A 22,281-nucleotide genomic window follows, 5' to 3' on the forward strand; every position below is an offset into this window, starting at 1 on the left:
GAGAGGTGTTTTGTTTTGTTTTTTTTGAACTATGGGATCAGAAGAATTCCATTGGGGGAAACATTTGGAACCTTTTCCTCTTGAAGACACAACTGTCTTCTCTTTAGATTATCTGGAGACAGAGTAGACAGAGCTAAATGGTCTTTCAGTGAGAATCTTGAAATGTCTCTTTTAGCTGTCTCTCTGTTTCTTTATATTACGAAGTGGTTTAGTAGGATATTAAAGAATTGAACATGTATTTAACAAAGGAGAGATAATTTTCTTGTTGAAATCCCAAATTCCTATCCATATGACTGAGTCTTGTAAGGTAGAACTAAGGCCCTTGAGACTTTGCTGAGGGAGACAGCCTACGTAAAAATGTTCAAGGTCAGGTGTTTTTTTTGTTTTTTTTTTTTCCCCTGTGGGATTTTGTTGGGTACTTTGGTACAGAAACTGTAATTTACTCTGTAATCAAAGCTGAGATCAAAGGAGAGTGCTGTTACCTAAGGTCGCTCAGCATGAAAGTGGATGTCATTAAGATTTAGATTTAAAATAAAAATTTTTTTCTTTGTAAAATAACTTGGTATTGAAACCTGAGTTTTATAACAGCAGAATACCATTTGAGTAAAGCCCTCAAATTGTAGTGGTAACTGGAATACCTCTTAGATCTTTTAAAATATATGATAAAAAGCAACAACTAAATTGGATTCTTCGTTTATCAAATGTAAAAGGAAGTAGTTTCTGTCTTTGTCCTCAGGAGGTTTCCTGCTCCTAAAGTGTATGAATATTTGAAAATTGAATAGAAAAATAGGTTTTGTCTTTTGAGAAATAGAAGAAAGCACTTTTTAAAAGTGCATTGCTGGGGCTTCCCTGGTGGCGCAGTGGTTGAGAATCTGTCTGCCAATGCAGGGGACACAGGTTCGAGCCCTGGTCTGGGAAGATCCCACATGCCACGGAGCAACTGGTCCCGTGAGCCACAATTACTGAGCCTGCGCGTCTGGAGCCTGTGCCCCGCAACAAGAGGGGCTGCAATAGTGAGAGGCCCGCGCACCGCGATGAAGAGTGGCCCCCGCTTGCCACAACTAGAGAAAGCCCTCACACAGAAACGAAGACCCAACACAGCTAAAAATAAATAAATAAATAAATAAATAAATTTAAAAAAAAAAAAAATAAAAAAAAATAAAAGTGCATTGCTTGAGTTTTATGGAGACTTATCTCTGAATTCTGTGATAAATTTGACATTAAGAAGACTTGAAATAATACTCTCTGATCTTTATTTCAGAGAAACTGACTCCTGAGGATGTGAAAAGCTATCATGGTTTTTAAGTGGAAAGGCTTAAGAAGGGAATGAGAATTTTTCTGAAAATCAGGGACTCTGAAGAACACAGATGGTGAGGTTTGTAGTTCTAATTTAATAGATGAGAAAGGAAAGACTTAATTCTGTGATGAACCCTCTTTTTTCCTTTTTTTAGTTTAATCTCAGGTTTAACTTCAGGAATGTTAGATTCTTTAATTAAAAAATAAATTTATTTTATTTATTTTTATATTTATTTTTATTTTTGGCTGTGTTGGGTCTTCGTTGCTGTGCATGGGCTTCTTGTAGTTGCGGCGATCGGGGGCTACTCTTCGTTGCGGTGCGCGGGCTTCTCGTTGTGGTGGCTTCTCTTGTTGCAGAGCATGGGCTCTAGGTGCGTGGGCTTCAGTAGTTGTGGCACGTGGGCTCAGTAGTTGTGGCTCGCGGGCTCAGTAGTTGTGGCGCACAGGCTTAGTTGCTCTGCGACATGTGGGATCTTCCCGGACCAGGGCTGGAACCCGTGTCCCCTGCATTGGCAGGTGGATTCTTAACTACTGCGCCACCAAGGAAACCCGCTTCATTTGTTCTTAACTGAAAGCAGTTCTCAAAGCAGACCCTCTGCATTGGGTTAGTGCTTGTAGTGTCGATCCTGAATTGGTTTGAATAAAGCTTCCTTAGGGAATCTTCAGGGCAAGGAAAGTTGTGTTAATTTAAATTTACATAAATTGGTTTGCTCTTGGAAAATACAGAGATCTGTTTGTATTCCATCACTAAGATAGGAATTTGGAGTGGGTTAAGTTTTCATTTAGGAAAAATAGTAGAAAATTGCTAATAAACCCAACCAACTTGCAGTGGAGATTTTTTTCATAGTGATTGGTGAAATAGAAAGGGATCAGGAGACCTGAGTTTGAGTCCTAACTGCAGTTTACTCCTGAGTGATCTGGGGGGTCGCGCTTAGCTCAGTCAGTCTGCCTCTCTCCCTAGTGTGCATACACGTAACCCCACTCCTCGAGCTTCAGGGTCCTCACCTGTAAAATGGGAGTGATAATACTCTACTGTAGTGTATCATTGTTTGCTCAGTGTCCCTGGTAGGAGGGTGTCATGCCTGCAGTCTTTGTGGAGACAGAAGAAAAGTTGAGAGCCACTGCTTGTAGTCAACCATGGTGCTGGTAGTGATTTTTTTTTTTTTTTTTTTTTTTGGCCACGCTGCATGGCTTGCAGGATCTCAGTTCCCTGATCAGGGATTGAACCCGGGCCACAGCAGTGAAAGCCCAGAATATCCTAATCACTAGGACACCAGGGAACTCCCAAAAGTGATTTTTTTTTTTTTTTTTTGATGAGTCTACTTTGAAATTGGAGTTTGAATTGAGCCTATTTTAAGAAGACATCTTTAACTGCATAATGTATTAGTGGTCTTCTGCAGTGGATGACTTTAAAAAAAGATTTGCCTTGCTAGAGAACTACTGCTTTGCCTAATAAATGACTCTCACTGTCAGACTTAAGTTTGTCCCTTTAGGTCATTTCTTACTCCATAGCATGTAGATTGGATCAACTGTGGATCTGGAAAGAACTAGGGACTTGTCTGAATCTCTTTTCCGGGTCATTCTAGGAGACGATTTCAACTGTGGCAATGTCCAAAGTAGGTAGAACTGGAAGCCCAGAAAAGGTGGGAACTGAGGTGACTGGAATTAGTTGAAAATGTTTGTTTCTGAATAAACTAGTATTTTCCTTATTCTTGGGCTGCTAGCTTTAAGACTGCTATGGGGACTTGAGTGGAATGGTCATAGTGAAGCCAGAGAATTTTTTATTTTTATTTTTTAATAAATTTATTTATTTATTTTTGGCTGCATTGGGTCCCTGCCGCTGCATGCGGGCCCTCACCAGTTGCAGCGAGCGGGGGCTACTCCTCGCTGCGGCGCACGGGCTACTCACTGCGGCGGCCTCTCTTGTTGTGGAGCATGGGATCTAGGCGCACGGGCCTCAGCAGTTGCAGCACACGGGCCCAGCAGTTGTGGCAGATGGGCTCCAGAGCGCAGGCTCAGTAGTTGTGGCACACAGGCCTAGCTGCTCTGCAGCACGTGGGATCTTCCCAGACCAGGGCTCGAACCCATGTCCCCTGCATTGGCAGGCAGACTCCCAACCACTGCGCCACCAGGGAAGTCCCCCAGAGAATTTAATAGAAGAAAGTTTTTTTCTTCTTCTCCACGTGTTTCTTTCACTTTAACACCTGCCACGCCCCGAGATAGATGTTTTGCTTATGAGGATTTACTATTTTGATCAGTTTTTCAAGCCTAGTATGTTAGATTCCTGGCAAAGAAAGACTAGACTTAATTTTGAAACCAGAAATGAGAAGGTATTTCCCTTAGAGGGGAGTCAGCTGCTCGTTCCTTGAAGTGAGTTCAGATATCATTCCCTGTGGGAACCACCTAGCCAAAGTACTGTCCAGTTCTTTGTGATTGGAGGAAAAAGCTCTGTTGGGCAGCCAGCCTAGAGTGGCATTCCACTGGAAGGAGATGGGATTTTGAAGATGTTCACGGTCATGTTTTTGATCAAATTTACTACCTACAAAGGTTCTTGGTTTTATAGAACCTTTGGAATATTTGCCCTTTTATCATTCTCAGGACATTGAGAGAAGTGTTTAAGTGGTTACTTCTTTATTCACAGAGAGATTTTGATCACCCATGTAAAGAGTTTAGAACCAAACCTCTGCAATTATTTGGCTTTGACTTTTGAGGGTTCAAGAAGTGGGATTTCCTTGGGGTGACTTTTGGGGGGTATTGTTCTTGAGTTTTAGTTTTATCTTTGCCCCCTACTTCAATGTCTTACGAAGACTAAAGTTCCCTGGCTTTAGTCTCATTTGTGAAATGAGGATCACTTACAGACTGTAATAAGGAGACAACTGTATACTTTTTGAAGTCCCGGTTTTTACATTTTTAAAATATAAAAATCAAGGGAATGAGAACACAAGCCACAGAGTAAGAGAAAATATTTGCAAAAGATACATCTGATAAAGGACTGTTATCTAAAGTGTACAAAGAACTCTTAAAACTCAACAATAAGAAAACAAACGGGCTTCCCTGGTGGCGCAGTGGTTAAGAATCCGCCTGCCAATGGAGGGGACACGGGTTCGAGCCCTGGTCCCGGAAGATCCCACGTGCCGCGGAGCAGCTGGGCCCGTGAGCCACAATTACTGAGCCTGCGCGTCTGGAGCCTGTGCTCCGCAACAAGAGAGGCCGCGATACTGAGAGGCCCGCGCACTGCGATGAAGAGTGGCCCCCCTTGCCACAACTGGAGAAAGCCCTCGCACAGAAACGAAGACCCAAACACAGCCATAAATAAAAATAAATAAATTAAAACAAACAAACAAACAAACAAGCAACCCGATTAAAAAGTGGGCAAAAGACCTGAACACGAACCTTGCCAAAGAAGATATATAGGGGCTTCCTTGGTGGTCCAGTGGTTAAGACTCTGCGCTCCCAATGCAGAGGGCTCGGGTTCGATCCCTGTTCGGGGAATTAAGATCCCACATGCTGCAACTAAGCCTGCATGCCTCAGTGCAGCCAAAATAAATAAATTAATTAATTAATTTCAGGGCTTCCGTGGTGGCGCAGTGGTTGAGAATCCGCCTGCCAATGCAGGGGACACGGGTTCGATCCCTGGTCCGGGAAGATCCCACGTGCCGCGGAGCAACTAAGCTCGTGTGCCACAACTACTGAGCCTGTGCTCTAGAGCCCGTGAGCCACAACTACTGAGCCCGCGTGCCGCAACTACTGAAGCCCGCGCGCCTAGAGCCCGTGCTCCACAATGAGAGAAACCACTGCAATGAGGAAGCCCGCGCACCGCAACAAAGAGTAGCCCCGCTCGCCGCAACTAGAGAAAGCCCGCGCGCAGCAACGAAGACCCAACACAGCCAAAAATAAATAAATAAATAAAATAAATTAATTGATTTCAAAATAAGAAGATAGGGCTTCCCTGGTGGCGCAGGCTTCCCTGGTGGCGCAGTGGTTGAGAATCTGCCTGCCAATGCAGGGGACGTGGGTTCGAGCCCTGGTCTGGGAAGATCCCACATGCCGCGGAGCAACTGGGCCCGTGAGCCACAACTACTGAGCCTGCGCGTCTGGAGCCTGTGCTCTGCAATAAGAGAGGCCCGCGCACTGTGATGAAGAGTGGCCCCCGCTCGCCGCAACTAGAGAAAGCCCTCGCACAGTAACGAAGACCCAACACAGCCAAAAATAAATAAATAAATAAATAAATAAAAATAAATTTTTTAAAAAATCCTGGAAAAAAAAGAAGATATATAGATGGCAAGTCAGCATATGAAAATATTCCAACATCGTATGTCATTTAGGAATTGCAAATTAAAACAACCGGATACTACTACACACCTATTAGAATGACCAAAATCCAAAATGCTGGCAGGGATGTGGAGCAATAGGAACTCTCATTCATTGCTGGTGAGAATGCGAATTGGTACAGCCATTGCGGAAGGTATTTTGGTAGTTTATTACAGAACATACTCTTACCATATGATCCATCAGTCATGCTCCTTGATGTTTACCCAAATGAGTCAAAAACTTATGTCCTCACAAAAACCTGCACAAGGATGTTTATATCAGCGTTATTCGTAATTGCTAAAACTTGGAAGCATCCCAGATGTCCTTCAGGAGGTGAATGGATAAACAAACTGTGGTACATCCAGACAGTGGAATGTTATTCAGTGCTAAAAAGAAATGAGCTATCAAGCCATGAAAAGACATGGAGGAAACTTAAATGCATATTACCAAGTGAAAGAAGCCAATCAGAAAAGGGTACTGTATGATTCCAACTATACAACATTCTGGAAAAGGCAAAACTATGGAGACATTAAAAAGCTCAGTGGTTGCCAGGGGTTCAGGGGTGGGGGGCAGGGAGGGATGAATAGATACAGCATAAGAGATTTTTAGGACAGTGAAACGATTCTATATGATACGACATTGGTGGAGAGTTGTCATTATACATTTGTCCAAACCCATGGAACGTACAACACCAAGAGTGAACCCTAATGTAAACTATGGATTTCGGGTGATAACAAGGTGTCAGTGTAGGTTCATCAATTGTGACAAATGTACCACTGCAGGGTGTAGATAGTGGGGGACTCTGTGTGTGTGGGGGGGGACAGGGGTTTTAGGGGAACTCTGTACTTTCTGCTCAGTTTTGCTGTGCACCTAAAACTGCTCTAAGAAATAAAGTTTATTAATTTAAAAGGTTGTCAAAACAAAACAAAAGACTAATGTGCGACAGAGACCATATGTGGTTTACAAAGCCTAAAGTATTTTTTTATCTGGCCTTTTACAGAAAAGATGTACCGAGCCCTGGACTATATCACAGTGTGACTAGGAGATGAGTGCCTAGTTTCTCTCTGGTGTCATGCTCAGTCCTCTGGTTCTCCTGGTACTTAGTGTCTCTCATGGCAAAGTTGTTCTCATGAATTTATTTCTATTTCACTTGCAGGTATATGAGTGACCTAAAGCTGCAGATTAAAAAGGAAAGAGAGCAGTGCCAACTGCAAACAGGGCAAGGATGCCAATTCCTCCTCCCCCTCCACCACCCCCCGGTCCTCCTCCACCTCCCACTTCTAATCAGGTAGGTAGTCCATCCACCTGGCTATCTCAAGACCTGAATGGATACTTAGGGCTTCCTGGTATAAGACACAGTGTACTCAAAGACATGTGGTGTAGGAAGATGGAGAATAAATAAGTAAAGTCTGTCTTCCTCAATTCGTTCTGATTCCTGAGAAGTCCTCTTAGGACCATAATGGCTTGTCTTGGTTTTTTTATCCTGGTTCAGCCTAAATGGAGATTTGGGCAGGTGGCATCAGAGTAGGAACTAGTGTGTCTTCCCTAAAACTATTGTAATGTAAAGGTCAATGTGTCCTTTCCCTGCATCTTTGAGAAAAGGGATGGCAATTCCTAGTTGTTGTTTCTTGCTGCCATTTATTTCCTTCTCTTCTACTCCAAATCAGTTCACTTTAAAGTCAAGTCCATCAGGTCTAAATGCCCCCGCGCCCCATATCAAGAAAGAAAGGAGTTAATGGAATTAGGAAGAAGACTAAAGGTTCAGTAATGGGAAGAAAAAAAAGCAATGTGGCTTCTGAACCAAGGAGACAGCCACTTTTACTGTATCTGAGTTGTGATACCTGGAGTCACATGAGAAAGAAGGAAGGAACCTGGGTGCTTCATCTCGTGTGTGTGTGTGTGTGTGTGTGTGGGTTGGGTGTGTTGGGTGTTTAACAGATGAGAAATTGTGCCCTAAAAGAGGAAAGGTGACTTAACCTAGCTAATTTGTTTCAGAACTAGGACTAGAGTTCAGGTCTGCCAACTTCTGGTTTTTTTCCTGTAATTTTTGGGGTGTGGTGGGAGCTGAGGCTGGAGGTGTAGGTGGGGGGTTTGGAGTTTTCTCTTGGTCATGATGGGGAGATGCTGAAGTCTCTTCAGCAGCAGGAGGAAGCTGCTTGGGTTTATATTAGGAAAGTTACTCTTCACAGTGTGGACGGTAGGTTGGGAGTTGAGACTACAGACAGGGAGGTTGAGACTGGAGACAGAAGCCTGTGGCAGTTGAAAATGAGAGTCTGGACTAAAGCAGTGAGGATGGAGAGTGGAGACAAGAGACAATGACAAAGTAAAATCTTAAGAGTCTGATGACAGATGGAAGAGTGAAGAAGAGGAAGGAGATTTGAATGACTCTAGTTGGGGGATTGATTGAATGCTGGTGCTATTTACAGGAGAAACAGGTTTGTGGAGGAGGATATGAGCTCAATTTTGGACATGCTTAGTAATATTTTTCTCTTTACAAAAGTAATATGTTCAAGAAATTTATGAACTGTGGTTAAGCAAAAAGGAGCAGTTACCCGTAATCCAACCATTCATAACGGTTTTGTGTCTAGCCTTCCCCTCCCTCCTTCCTCTTTTTGTATCTGTCTACCTTTTTTAAAATAATTAATTTATTAATTTATTTATTAATTTATTTATTTTTGGCTGCATTGGGTCTTTGTTGCTGCACACGGGCTTTCTCTAGTTGCAGTGAGCGGGGGCTACTCTTCATTGAGGTGCGCATGCTTCTCATTTTGGTGGCTTCTCTTGTTGTGGAGCATGGGCTCTAGGCACGTGGGCTTCAGTAGTTGTGGCGCATGAGCTCAGTAGTTGTGGTTCGCGGGCTCTAGAATGCAGACTCAGTAGTGTGGCGCACGGGCTTAGTTGCTCCGCGGCATGTGGGATCTTCCCAGACCAGGACTCAAACCCGTGACCCTTGCATTGGCAGGCGGATTCCTGACCACTGCGCCACCAGGGAAGCCCGTCTACCTTTTTTTTTAAAAAAAGGCTGTGCTTTATGTACATACTGATTTCTGATCGGCTCTTCTTCCTCATTAATACATCATGAATGGCTTGTCATGTCATTAAATGTTTAGTGATATCATTAAAAAATTTTTTACTGTACTAAAAATCCAGAAGAAATTAGAGAACACCAATAAACATAGAAAATGTTAATCTATAATTAACCTTTGTTAACATTCTGTATGTTTATTGTAGGAAAACTAGAAAATACAGATAAACATAAATAATTATTACCCCAAGTTAACTTTTGCTAGTATCAGTGTATATCCTTCTAGAAATTTTCTGTATGTGTGTACCTTTTTTTTTCTTCACAATATAAGCTAGCTACTACTTATTGAACTCTTACTATACACCAGGCACTGTGCTAAGCTCTTAAAAAGTGTTATCATTTAATTCTCAAAACTACCCTATGAGATAGGTCTTGTTATTATTCCTGTAGAAAACTGGAATCATGCTATATGTATTGTTCTATAATATTTTTTGCTTGATTGTGTCAGATATTTATTTCCGTGAAAAGATGCTTACTTCTACATCTTTAAGAGCTTAACTGGCATCCCACTGTATGATTATACCATTGTTCTTTTCGGTTGAACTTTTAGATTACTTCAGCTTTATGCTGTTATAAACTGTTTTTTGCTATTATTATTGTCTTTGTGCACGTCTCCAATTATTTTCTTAAAGTTAATTTCTGGAAGTAGAATTCTTGTGCTAGACTTTTAAAAGGTGTTTGATACATAAATTACTTTCTAGAAAAATCATACCAATTTATCCTACCACAGGTAATAGGAAAGAGTACCTGTTTTCCTGGATCCTTATGATCACCGTAGGGCAGTTTTTTATTCTATACATTGTTTTGAACATCTTCAGTGTGCCAGGCACTGTACAGGCAGTGGTCCCTGCCTTCACAAAGCTAGCAGTCTCTGTAATTTTAACCTTTACCAGTATCATAGGTAGATAATGATAGTTTTACACTACATTTTTTTTTATTATAGTTGATTTTTTTTCATATTTGTAGGCTCTTTTGACTTCTTTTATGCAGTGTTGTTCATATCTTTTGCTTATTATCCTGCTGATTTCTAAGTCATCTTTATATGTTAATGCTCTATAGATTTAGGCCACTACCTTTGTTTCTATCATATGTTACATTTGTCACCGATAGTTTTTCTTCCAGTGTGTCATCTGCATATTTACTTATATTCCTTAGTAAATAATTTGTAATAAGCAAATCTGTCGATCTTTTCCTGTATTTTGGTTGTCTTGATTAGAAAGTCCTTCCCGTTACCTATTTTTTTCCATATAGTACTTCTGTGGTTTTATTTTTTTACACTTAAATTTTATAATTCAGCTAGAATTTATTTGAGAGTAAAGTGCTAAGGTAAGTATTTAACTTTATTATTTTTTTCTAAAAATTAACCACTTGTCGGACTTCCCTGGCAGTCCAGTGGTTAAGACTGCACGCTTCCACTGCAGGGGGTGTGTGTTCGATCCCTGGTTGGGGAACTAAGATCCTACATGCCGCCTGGCATGGCCAAAAAAATTAACCACTTGTTATTAACACCTTGTATTTAATAATCTATCCTTTCTGCACTGAAGAAATATACTTTTATAAATTTCTATGTAGACCTGGGCTTGCCTTATGGACTTTCTGTTCTGTTCCATTTATCTAGCTGTCTGTCCCTATGCTCCTGTTGTTGTTGGTCATAGCAATATTTCAGGATTTAAACAAGATAATGAAAGTAATGTGCTTATTATTAGCACAATGCCTGGGATATAGTGGGGGCTCAATAAACGTTTGCCTTGGTGGTGATGATACAAATAAAGTGTCTGACACACAAGCCTAGCACGTAGGTGCTCAGTAAGTATTGGTGCAGGCCTCCTGTCAGAAGCTTCTGAACAGGAGGAAGACCTGTACCCTTCACAGAAGGTACAGCATGAGAGAAAGGTCTAAGGAGGAGGATAATGGACATTGATACTGTCGTCTGGCACATGTATCTTACTAGGTTAGACAGGCATCTCGTGGAATCCAGTTTGGCTTAAGGCATTTATCCCGAGCTTGTGATGAAGGGGATATTGAGGGTGAACTTATGTTTCCCTCTTCCTTCAGGCCAACACTGAGCTGCCCAAGCTGAGTAGAGATGAGCAGCGGGGTCGAGGTGCTCTCTTACAGGACATCTGCAAAGGGACCAAGCTGAAGAAGGTGACCAACATGAATGATCGGAGTGCTCCCGTCCTCGAGAGTGAGTCTAAGCTTCATCTCCTGATGAACCACTGGGATCCCAGGATTGACTCGGAGACTAGGCTTGGCTGTCATTTTTATTGTTGGGTCGTGAGTGGGAGAGTTTTGTCTTGGGATATTCTTTGGCTGTCTTCTCATCTGTTCATTTGGATACCTTAGAAATTTCTTTTTGACCTTTGAGAAGCATTCTCGGGGTCTTAAGCCTCCCATCTCCTACTATAACTAGTGCTTGTTAGGGCATATCCTTGGCTCTTCTCTGAGAAGACCACCACAGTCCTAAAAACCTGTAAGCTGAAGCCAACGATGATTTTATAATTGCTACAAGTGTTCATTCTGAAAGGCCTCTGGGGATTTTCTCACACCTGGGTCCCTGAGCCATTAAGCCCCCTCACCATCTGGGACTTGGAGAGGAAAGCCTAGAGAACTCTGTTGAACAGGTCTTCATCCTGGTTACCGCTCTGCCCCAAATAAAGGAAGATTGGCTCCTCGTTCCTTTTGTTTTCTCTCTTCCATCACAGCACAGAGTTTCATCCCCACACCTACATGAAGCTGTGGAGCAGAGAAGCCCAGGTTTCTATTTCAGTGGAAAGGCAAAAGCAATATCGGTTTGTTTGCAAATTAAAGCCCAGGTAGAGGAGGGGTTTCTCCTCAGGATTGACTTGGTCACCAGCCTCAGAGCATATGAAATGAAAATCCTAATGGTGTGCTTTCCAGAACCCAAAGGAAGCAGTGGTGGTTATGGCTCTGGAGCAGCTGCCCTGCAGCCCAAGGGAGGTCTCTTCCAAGGAGGAGTGCCAAAGCTCCGCCCTGTGGGAGCCAAGGACGGTTCAGGTATGTGATAAGTACTTTCTTAGGATATTTCCCAAACGCATTCATTTCTGACTGGTCCCAGGTGGGCCATCTGGGGTTGAGGAGTGTGGTAGAGATGGGAAGAAGGAGGGGTGGGAGCAGGGGAGGAGTTATAAAGTAGAATAAAGCAAAAGCTGAGGGTAAATAAGAATGCATTCAGCTTGCATCAGTAGTATTTGTTAATGGGCCCTGAGCCTGAAACCAGGTTAAAACCCAGAATCGTACAGCTATTTGCCCTGCTGCCATGCAGGTTGCACTAAGGAGGCGGGGTGACGTGGAGATACTCAGCAACATAGGTCCAGCTCTGTTGACCCAGTGTTGTCTGGTGTATTTGTAGAGAACCTAGCTGGTAAGCCAGCCCTACAAGTCCCCGGTTCTCGAGCTGCTGCCCCAAGGCCTCCAGGGTGTACAACCAGCGGGCGCCCTCAGGATGATACAGACAGCAGCCGAGCCTCACTCCCAGACTTGCCCCGGACGCAGAGACCCTCGTTACCGGACCTCTCTCGGCCTAATACTGCCAGCAGTGCGGGCATGAAGCACAGCTCCTCCGCCCCTCCTCCGCCTCCCCCGGGGCGGCGTGCCAACGCGCCCCCTACACCTCTGCCTGTGCACAGCAGCAAAGCCACAGCCTACAACAGAGAGAAGCCCCTGCCGCCCACACCTGGACAGAGGCTTCACCTTGGTCGAGAGGGACCTCCTGCTCCACCCCCAGTCAAGCCGCCTCCTTCCCCTGTGAATGTCAGAACAGGACCAAGTGGCCAGTCTCTAGCTCCTCCGCCGCCGCCTTACCGCCAGCCGCCTGGGGTCCCCAATGGGCCCTCCAGTCCCACTAACGAGTCAGCCCCTGAGCTGCCACAGAGACACAATTCTTTGCATAGGAAGACACCAGGGCCTGTCAGAGGCCTAGCGCCTCCTCCACCCACCTCAGCCTCCCCTTCTTTACAGAGTAATAGGCCACCTCCCCCAGCCCGAGACCCTCCCAGTCGGGGAGCAGGTAAGTGCCTGGAAGCACCTTATTTTTCCTACTGTACTGAGATGGAGTTCATCCTTCCTCTTCACCCTTTTCCCCAAAGCTCCTTCAGTGATTGAAGTGAGTACTCATCAACAGGTTCATTGAGTGCCTTTTTACGTGTCAGACTCTGTTGTTAGGAAAACAGCAGTAAATAAAAAAGACAAAAAATCCTGTTCTCCTGGACAGTTAACAAATAAATTAGTTAAAAAAAAAAAAAAATATATATATATATATATAAATACATAGTATATAGATGCTTTAGAGAAATACAAAGCAGAGAAAGGGAATGGGATATACTGGAGTGGGGATGAGGTAATATTTTAAATTACAGGGGTGAGGGTAGGGGTGGGGTCAGGGAAGGCCTTACTGATAAAGTGACAGTTTGGCAAATACCTGAAGAAAGTGAGGGAATACGCTACGCAGGCATTGAGGGCAGCAAATGCAGAGACCCTGAGACTGGGGACAGCAAGGAGACCATTGTGGCAAGACCAGGATGCGTGAGGGGAAGAGCGGCAGGACGTGGAGGTCAGAAAGCCAGATGCCGCGGGAGAACATTGGAGGACTTTGTGAAGACTTTGGGTTTTACTCTGTGTGAGATGGGGAGCCACTGGCGGGGGGCGGGGGGTTGGAACACAGAAGTAGCTTTGATTTACCTTTTGAAAAGGCAACTGGCTCTGTTGTTGAGAACCCACCGCAGGAGGACAAAGGGGCCAAAGGAGACCATGTAGGGGGCTAGTGCAATAATCTGAGTAGATGGATAGGATCACAGCAGGTTTGGGGGAAGGTGGGTGTTCAGTTTTGGATGTCAAGTTTGAGGTGCCTGTTAGACATCCAAAAGGAAATAACCAATTGTCGATTGACTCTCAGACTCTGAAGTTCAGGAGAGTGGTCTGGGCTAGAGAGAGAAATTTGAAGGATATTGAGAACCACATGCTGGGGTGAGATCACCTGGGGAGTGAGTATAGAGAAGAGGAGAGGTCCCCGGCCTGAGGCCTTGCTACATGACAGGTGAGAGTGATAAGAGTACTAAGCAGAGGAAACTGAGAAAGGGCCTCTAGTGAGGAAGAAAGGAGGAATGCCAGGAGAGTAATGGAGAAAGTCCAGGATAGAGTGAGTGAGCAGCTGTGGCCTGTGCTGCAGGTGGGTCAGGGAAGTTGAAGACTGAGAATGACATTGGTCTCAGCAACGTGGGAGTCATTTGGGGGACCCCAAACTACCCTTCTAAGTAGTTTCAGTGGAGTGCTGGAGGGAGCATGAGGGTGAAAGTCTGATTGGGGTGGGTTCAAGCATGCAGGAATAGGAGAGGACTTGATGAAGATAGCAGTAGAGAAACTCAAGGGAGTTTGCTGTAAAGGGGAGTGGGGGGTACAGGTATGTGGAATGGTTGCTGGAGGAGGATGAGAGATTGAGGGTTGGTTCCCCCCGCCCCACCCCACCCAAGACGGGAGATATTTCAGCATCTGTTTGTACGCTGATGGAATGATCCAGTAGAGAGGAGGAAATTGCCTGGATAGTGTCCTTGGGGAGGCAAGAAGGAATGGAACCTGATCCACAGGTCAAGGGTTGGCCTTAGATAAGAACACAGTTCTTTGTGGTAACAGGAGTGAAGGCAGAGCAGATAGGCAAAGAAGCAAGTAGGTAGGTGGGTGTAGTGGTAGGAGCATGTGGGAAGTTTCTTCTAAATTTTTTTTTTTAATAAATTTATTTATTTATTTATTTATTTATTTATGGCTGCGTTGGGTTTTCGTTGCTGCGCGCGGGCTTTCTCTAGTTGCATGGAGCGGGGTCTACTCTTCCTTGCGGTGCGTGGGCTTCTCATTGCGGTGGCTTCTCTTGTTGAGGAGCACGGGCTCTAGGCACGTGGGCTTCAGTAGTTGTGGCACACAGGCTCAGTAGTTGTGGCTCGCGGGCTCTAGAGCGCAGGCTCAGTAGTTGTGGCGCATGGGCTTAGTTGCTCCGCAGCATGTGGAATCTTCCCGGCCCAGGGCTCGAACTCGTGTCCCCTGCATTGGCAGGCAGATTCTTAACCACTGCGCCACTAGGGAAGCCCTTTTTTTTTTTTGCTTCTATATTCTGGGTGAAATTGAAAGCAAGGACATATGCTGTGAATGAGGGTAAGGAAATAGAGGGAGATTTGAGGAGAGAGGAAAGAGGGCACAAAATGGCCATCTGGGCATGCAGGAGAATGAGTGGAGGAGAGAAGTGTGCTAGGATGACCAGCATCACGGAAGGCCCGCTCGAGCTTAGGGGCCACACATTTCAAGTGAGATTCATCAGCTCCGTGTGTGTTCAGCTGTGCCTCTGCAGGTACGGAGTTGGAGCAGAGTTGTATTTAACCAGCTTAGCGTGTTTTAGGCATGTGTGGCTGTAATGGAGAGCAGGGCAAGGGAGTTAAGGGTGTGTGTAAGGGAGTGCTTGTAACAAGGAACCATGGTCCTGAACTGGGTAAGGAGGGGATTAAGGCACCTTCAAAAAGGTGGGAGAGGTTGTGTCATCTTACAAAATAGCCTGACTGAAAGCGGAGAGTGAACGAGACCGTGCTGGGGCCTTCTCAGACCCAGGAATTTTGGCTCCTGTATTCTCTTGTTTCATTGTGCTTTGAGCCGCAGCCTCCACAGATGGCTTTTGAGCTTTGATTTTAAACAGTCCCTGCAGGTATAGATGAGATCATCGATTAAGCAGGTATGTCATCAGGAAGCATGTATTAAAGGCCCATTAACTGGTACTGCTGCTTCATTAGGTACAGAGACTTGTATTCTAGGAGCTGGCAGTAGCATCAGGCGGTCACACAGGAACCTGGTACGTGGCCGACCCTGTATCTCCCTGGCTTTACCCATAAGGATATAGTCCTAATGTGACCTTTGACTCTACAAAGTTTAGGTTAAAAAAAAAATTATTTTTTTTAACTTAGGGATTTTTTTTAAATGACCCTTTATCTGAGCAGAGCCCATATCTTTCTGAAGCCAACCAGGAATAGAAGCGGAGAAAAATGTAATTTCTGTGGGTTGAACTGAGTTGTTTTAAATGTCTGCAGACTTCTTGCTTCCCACTTCTCAGTTCTTTTTTTGTGATTTCTTTAGAAAAATGTGAAGTTATGAGCCTTGTTCTTCTGTCTACTAGCCATCACCAACTTCGAGGCCTGACATAGGCCTCAGCCTGCTTTCTGTATCAGTAACCAGAGCAGCAGTTCTTAAGAGTGACACTCTGAAAAAAAATTGAGATATTTTAGTCAGAGATCTTTCAAGTATTGGCTCCACTTGTTTTGTGACATTGGGCAGATCACTCTGATTCTCTGAGTTTGTTTTCTCATCCGTAAAATGGTGTTCACAGGACTTTTCAGAGGTGGTTATAAATAAAGGAATGTGTAAAAGTGCTTTATAAACTCTGGTGTGCTGATGAATTTAGTGGTTTTATGCAAAGGACTTCTAGGCAGTTTTCATGGACTTATCTCTATGAATAAATCATATGGTGTGATAACATGGGATAATTTACTTTTGTTTCTTTATGAATTATTTACATTTGAGTGAGTATGTAGTCTTTTGCCTTCCCTGGGGTGCTCAGAGACCAAAAAGTCCCTTATTATTGGTCCATAGGGTTTGTTTTCTGAATTTTTCCTTTGCAGAGTAAAACACTATTTTTAAAAAATATATTTATTTATTTATTTATTTTATTTTGGCTGTGCCGGGTCTTAGTTGCAGCATGAGGGATCTAGTTCCCTGACCAGGGATAGAATCTGAGCCCCCTGCATTGGGAGCATGGAGTCTTAACCACTGGACCACCAGGGAAGTCCCTGTTTAAAACACTATTTTTTTAAGGGAATTTTTTTCTTTTTAAAAGAATCGAGGATGGAGTGGGAGGTTGGGTTTAGCAGATGTAAGTGATTATATATAGAATGAATAAACAACAAGGTCCTACTGTATAGCACAGTGAACTATATTCAATATTCTATGATAAACCATAATGGAAAACAATATAAAAAAAGAATATGTATAACTGAATCACTTTGCTGTACAGCAGAAAGTAACGCAACATTGTAAATCAACTATACGTCAGTTAAAAAAAAGATAACATCATGCTTTCTTTCATACGGGTTTATCTTGGATTACAAAAGTCAGTCTTCCTACCCCAAGGTTTCTTTTGCACACTGCTTGTTTCTTGGGGTCCTTGGGTTCTGGCTCTGTCACTTGAAAGTCTTAAAACTGGATGTGACAAAGAGCTCAGAAACTTCTTAGAGATGGCAGAATCTGGTCAGGATGACCGGCCCTGAGGGAGGGTGCTGAGGGAGCCAAGCAGGTAGCTCTTGGTCCTGCTCCGTTTTGCCCATCCAGGTTGGCCCTCATCACTGCCTCCTGCTCAGAGTCTAGCTGGTGTCCTTTTGAGCTTGACCGACCCTCTACCTTACTCCCCCTGGCCCCGCCCTCGCAGTAGATGCAGACTCTCAGGGCCCTGGGAAATCTGAGTCTTAGGGAAATATTTTGAGGATGACCTGAAAGAGCTTCGGTTTGGGCAGATTTGGAATGAAAACAGGGTTCGGAGATCTGCTGGGAGGAGTTAAGGAGATTTCTCTTTAATTATGGCCTCTAATGGCCCCGTCCATACTTACACAGACCTTGGAGAGTGAGGGAGAGTTGACATTCTGAGTGTGTTTTATGGGAAGCTAAAACTAACATTTACTAGGCCTACAGTGCCGGACTTCTTGTCTATAAGCGTCATCCCAGGGACTTCCCTGGTAGTCCAGCGGTTAAGACTCCACACTCCCAGTGCAGGGGGCTCAGATTCTATCCCTGATCAGGGAACTAGATCCCGCATGCCACAACTATAAGATCCCACACGCCACAACGAAGATCCCTCGTGCCGCAACTAAAGACCCGGCGCAGCCAAATAAATATTTTAAAAAAACAAAAACGAAAACAAAATCATCCCATTACTGTTTCATTCTTAACTATGGTTACTCTATAGAAATTCTGACAGTAATTCAGGAGGAATGATATATACTCTTATTACTAAGACAGTGTTGTCTGTTAAGCCGAGTAGTCTCCATGTACTGTTTGGTAACATGGCCCAGGTACCAAAAGACACATTTCCATCTCACTGGGTTATACATTTGTTCGGGAGATATTTAATACTTGAGGTTGTTGTGAAAAGCATTGTGTAGCAGTTTTCTTACTATGGAAGAGCAGATGTATGCTGGGTCTATTAGATCTGTGACCTTAGACAAATAGCCTGAGTCCCAGTTTCCTCATTTGTGAAATGGGGATAATGCCTCATACTTGTGCAGGGGTGGCTACAAGAATTTTTAAAGATTTAATGCATATAAAGTGCCCAGGACAGTGCCTGGAACATGATGGATATCAAATAAATGGTAGCTGCTATTATTGTTAGTGCAAAGCATAGAAATAATCTAACTTAAACACATTCGAACCTATTCCAGTGATGTCCAACATGCTTTTTATTTATTTATTTATTTATTGGCTGCATTGGGTCTTCGTTGCTGTGCGCGGGCTTTCTCTTAGTTACGGCGAGCGAGGGCTACTCTTCGTTGCAGTGCACGGGCTTCTCATCGCAGTGGCTTCTCTTGTTGTGGAGCACAGGCTCTAGGCGTGCGGACTTCAGTAGTTGTGGCACGTGAGCTCAGTAGTTGTGGCTCGCGGGCTCTAGAGCACAGGCTCAGTAGTTGTGGCACACAGGCTTAGTTGCTCCGCAGCATGTGGGATCTTCCTGGACGAGGGATTGAACCTGTGTCTCCTGCATTGGCAGGTGGATTCTTAACCACTGAGCCACCAGGGACGTCCCCCAACATGCTTTTTTTTTTTTTTTAATTTATTTATTTTTGGCTGCATTGGGTCTTCGTTGCTGCATGCGGGCTTTCTCTAGTTGCAGCGAGCGAGGGCTACTCTTCGTTGTGGTGTACGGGCTTCTCATCGCAGTGGCTTCTCTTGTTTTGGAGCACAGGCTCTAGGCGTGCAGACTTCAGTAGTTGTGGCACATGAGCTCAGTAGTTGTGGCTCGCGGGCTCTAGAGCGCAGGCTCATAGTTGTGGCACCCGGGCTTATTTGCTCCGCGGCATGTGGGATCTCTCCCCAGACCAGGGCTCGAACCCGTGTCCCCTGCATTGGCAGGAAGATTCTTAACCACTGAGTCACCAGGGAAGTCCCCCCAACATGCTTTTTATTTGTTTGTTTGTTTTTATTTTTGGCTGTGTTGGGTCGTCATTGCTGTGCGCGGGCTTTCTCTAGTTGCAGCGAGCGGGGGCTACTCTCAGTTGTGGTGCGTGGGCTTCTCATTGCGGTGCCTTCTCTTGTTGCAGAGCGTGGGCTCTAGGCACACAGGCTTCAGTAGTTGTGGCACGTGGGCTCAGTAGTTGTGGCTCACGGGCTCTAGAGCTCAGGCTCAGTAGTTGTGGCGCAGGGGCTTAGTTGCTCCGCAGCATGTGGGATCTTCCCGGACCAGGGCTCGAACTCGTGTCCCCTGCATTGGCAGGCAGATTCTTAACCACTGCGCCACCAGAGAAGCCCCCCCCAACATGCTTTTGACATTACCTTATGCTTGGTGGCATTTTGTCTTTTTTTTTTTTTTGCAAATTTTGTCTTTTAAGAGTTAATTTGATTTTCGAAAATGGCCAAAAATCAGAGTCAGATGTAGGTATGAATTTTTTTATTGGTGGTGCAACCTCAGAAATGAGAAGTGACCATCATATGACAATATTTATGGATCTGTCTGACAACCTGGGTTTGGAGGCAATTCCAAAAGAGGTGTTCCCAATTTTTTTTGAGCAATGAGCCTATCATTGGAAATATGTAACTTCTGCAGATGAAATTATTATACATAATTTGAAAATCACTCATTTTAGTCTGTACTACTAAGTGTTAGAATAAGTGACATAGCCTGTAAATGCTGTGGGAGAGCAAAGGAGGGAATCAGATGAGAGTGGATTGCTTTGGAAAAGCCTTGAGAAGATGGGACTTGAGTTGAACCTTAAAGAAAAGTAGGATTTGATAGTAAGGGATGAGGGGTGGTATTTCTGAGTATTGAGGGGGAGTCACAAGAGCAAAGCATATGTAATTTGGTTTATTTAGCACGTACTGATTGAAGACCTACCATGTGCTGAGCTTGGGAACTCAGATGAATGGACACTGCTCTGACTTTAAGAAATATACAGTACACTCGGGAAGAAGCAAGTGTAATACAACATAGTAGCGGTAGAGAGAGACAGAGTCGACAGAGGCAGTACAGAAGAGTGGTACCTAATCCAGTGTAGGAATCAAGGAAGAAAAGAAGGTGCGATCAGGCTGACTGATGTGGTGGGTTACTGTGTAAGAGAGGAAAAATGATTGGGTGAGACCCAGTCGGTGTGGAAGCTAAGGATTTGAAACTTTACGATATGGGAAATGCAAAGCCCTTGGAAAAGTTTGAGCTGGTATTTTGGGGAGATTAATGAGTTGGTGGTATGCAGAATGGATTGAAAGGCTAAGAGATTAGAAGCAAGGAAAACATTTGAGAGGCTTTTTGCAGTAGAACAAGATAAAAACGAGAAAGCCCTGACTTAGAATTGTGGAGGAAGGCATGCAAAAGCAGAGAAAAAAATCATCAAGGATAAGTGGAATTCTTGACTGACTTGTCACGGGAAATGAAAAAGGGTCATAAATTTATTCTGAACTTTGGTATCGAGAAGAATGGTGATGTTGTTAAAGAAATAGGGATGAGGGGAGGGTGAATATGATATTTAACATGCTGCCCAGTGGTTCACAGGGTCTGGCTCTTTGGGAAAGCACCAAGCACTCTTTTGGCCCATGTCTCTCAAATCCCTCCGCCCATCACCGTCTCTACATCCAAACCTAACTGCTTTGAACTTTAATTGCAGCTCCTCCACCCCCGCCACCCATGATCCGAAATGGTGCCAGGGATGCCCCCCCGCCCCCACCACCGTACCGAATGCACGGGTCAGAGCCCCTGAGCCGAGGAAGGCCCCCACCTCCGCCCTCAAGGACGCCAGCTGGGCCCCCGCCGCCGCCTCCACCACCCCTGAGGAATGGCCACAGAGATTCTATTACCACTGTCCGATCTTTCTTGGGTGAGTAGCTAGCTGTTTTAGTCTTGTAGTTCCTGTGGTGACTTCACTAATTCCAGTGGCCGCTGCAGAGTGGGAGTGGTCGCTTGGTGTCCTCTGTTCACTGCAATTCCTCTCCTGACCTTCCCTCAGACTTCTGGGTCCCATCCATGGACATCCCTTTCCTTAGGCAAATTCTAGGCACGAATCTTTTGGAATAGATGGAAGTAAAATCAGCAGGTGTTGTGCTAACTCTAAAAGCCAATCTCTTGTTCCCCAAGGCTCATTATTTGTGGTTAGCTTTTAGGTCAGAGGCTGTATCCTCTTCAGTATTATTGAGACAGGAATTACGTATCCTCCTAGGAAGAAGAGCTCCTTTCTGGACCTTTGAAAACAAAACAACACTGTGTACACAACTTTTATCTAGTAATCCAAAGCCGCTGACTAGTTGTGTTACTTTGAAGAAGTCACTTCATTTTTTTGGACCTCACTTCCCTTATCTGTGAAACAAGGAGACTGACTAGCTCAAGAGTGTATCGGATTAACTTTTCCAAGGTTATAAATGAATCTTAGACCCCACCTAAGAGATTCTAATTCATTAGGTCTGGGATGGAGCACCAAGTAAAGATTGTCCAGCAGGTATTGTTAGACCCTCTGTTGAGGAAGTCTGGAAGGATCTGCACAGTCCCTTTTAGCCTGAACGCTGTAGATTCTTTAATGGTTGACTCTTCTCTGGCCCTGCTCTAGTCTGTTCCTGTTAAGTGGACCAGTATTTTTGCTTGGAGGATATGCCCGTTGGAATGTGATCGAGCCACACCCATAGAACATTTGAGCCTTCTTGTAGAGGGGTCATGGAAAGTGGGAGCGGGAGCCATGACATGGCCATCCCGACTGTGTTGCAGAGCTCAGTGTGGGGAGCCTGTGCCAAAAGGGAATTTTCTGGTCAGATCGTTCATTAGCTGGTGGCATATAGTCCCATTTTAGATTAATTTCTACCAATTTGTGGATTCAGTTCAGTTGGTTTCCCATGGTGATAGTCTCTAACATGACTATGTTACCGAAACACGGAACTATATTTCCTTCTCCTGCCATGCAAACAGCTGGGCTCCTTTCCTGGTATGTGCCTGGTTTGGGGTGGAAACATTTAAAGAACCAGTTCAAAGACTCATTCCTTAACGTAAAGAGCCTTTGAACACACTCTGTGCATACGAGGCGCAGAGAGTAATGCTGTTGCTGCCCTCACGGACCTTGCTTTAGTGGGCAAGGCAGGCCCTCATGGTACATCAGGAAGCCTGGGAGACTAGTATGGGGAGGGTCAGAAGTGGTAGAGGTGTGTGTGGGAGCACGAGGAAGGGTGATATGAATTAATACTCTGTTCCTTTTGCAGATGATTTTGAGTCAAAGTATTCTTTCCATCCAGTAGAAGACTTTCCTGCTCCAGAAGAATATAAACACTTTCAGAGAATATATCCCAGCAAAACAAACCGAGGTGAG

General features: G+C 44.4%; 1 protein-coding gene across 5 annotated transcripts in view; it reads left to right on the top strand.

Moving 5' to 3' along the window:
- The window catches only part of WIPF2 (WAS/WASL interacting protein family member 2), a 42,715-nt gene that overhangs the window by 16,558 nt on the left and 3,876 nt on the right, over positions 1-22,281 (top strand). For 3 of the 5 annotated variants that reach the window (XM_036836280.1, XM_036836282.1, XM_036836283.1), the window contains exons 2-7: positions 6,764-6,895; positions 10,748-10,880; positions 11,594-11,710; positions 12,066-12,722; positions 20,602-20,811; positions 22,175-22,276. In XM_036836280.1, coding sequence (XP_036692175.1) covers positions 6,833-6,895; positions 10,748-10,880; positions 11,594-11,710; positions 12,066-12,722; positions 20,602-20,811; positions 22,175-22,276 — 1,282 coding nt within the window. In that variant the 5' untranslated portion in view covers positions 6,764-6,832. Of the gene's footprint in view, positions 1-1,261; positions 1,376-6,763; positions 6,896-10,743; positions 10,881-11,397; positions 11,711-12,065; positions 12,723-20,601; positions 20,812-22,174; positions 22,277-22,281 lie in introns of those variants that run through there. The other 2 variants (XM_036836281.1, XM_036836279.1) reach the window with 2 other exon arrangements.

This window comes from Balaenoptera musculus, chromosome 20 (genome assembly GCF_009873245.2).
Source record: "Balaenoptera musculus isolate JJ_BM4_2016_0621 chromosome 20, mBalMus1.pri.v3, whole genome shotgun sequence".
In the NCBI taxonomy this organism is placed as follows: Eukaryota; Metazoa; Chordata; class Mammalia; order Artiodactyla; family Balaenopteridae; genus Balaenoptera; species Balaenoptera musculus.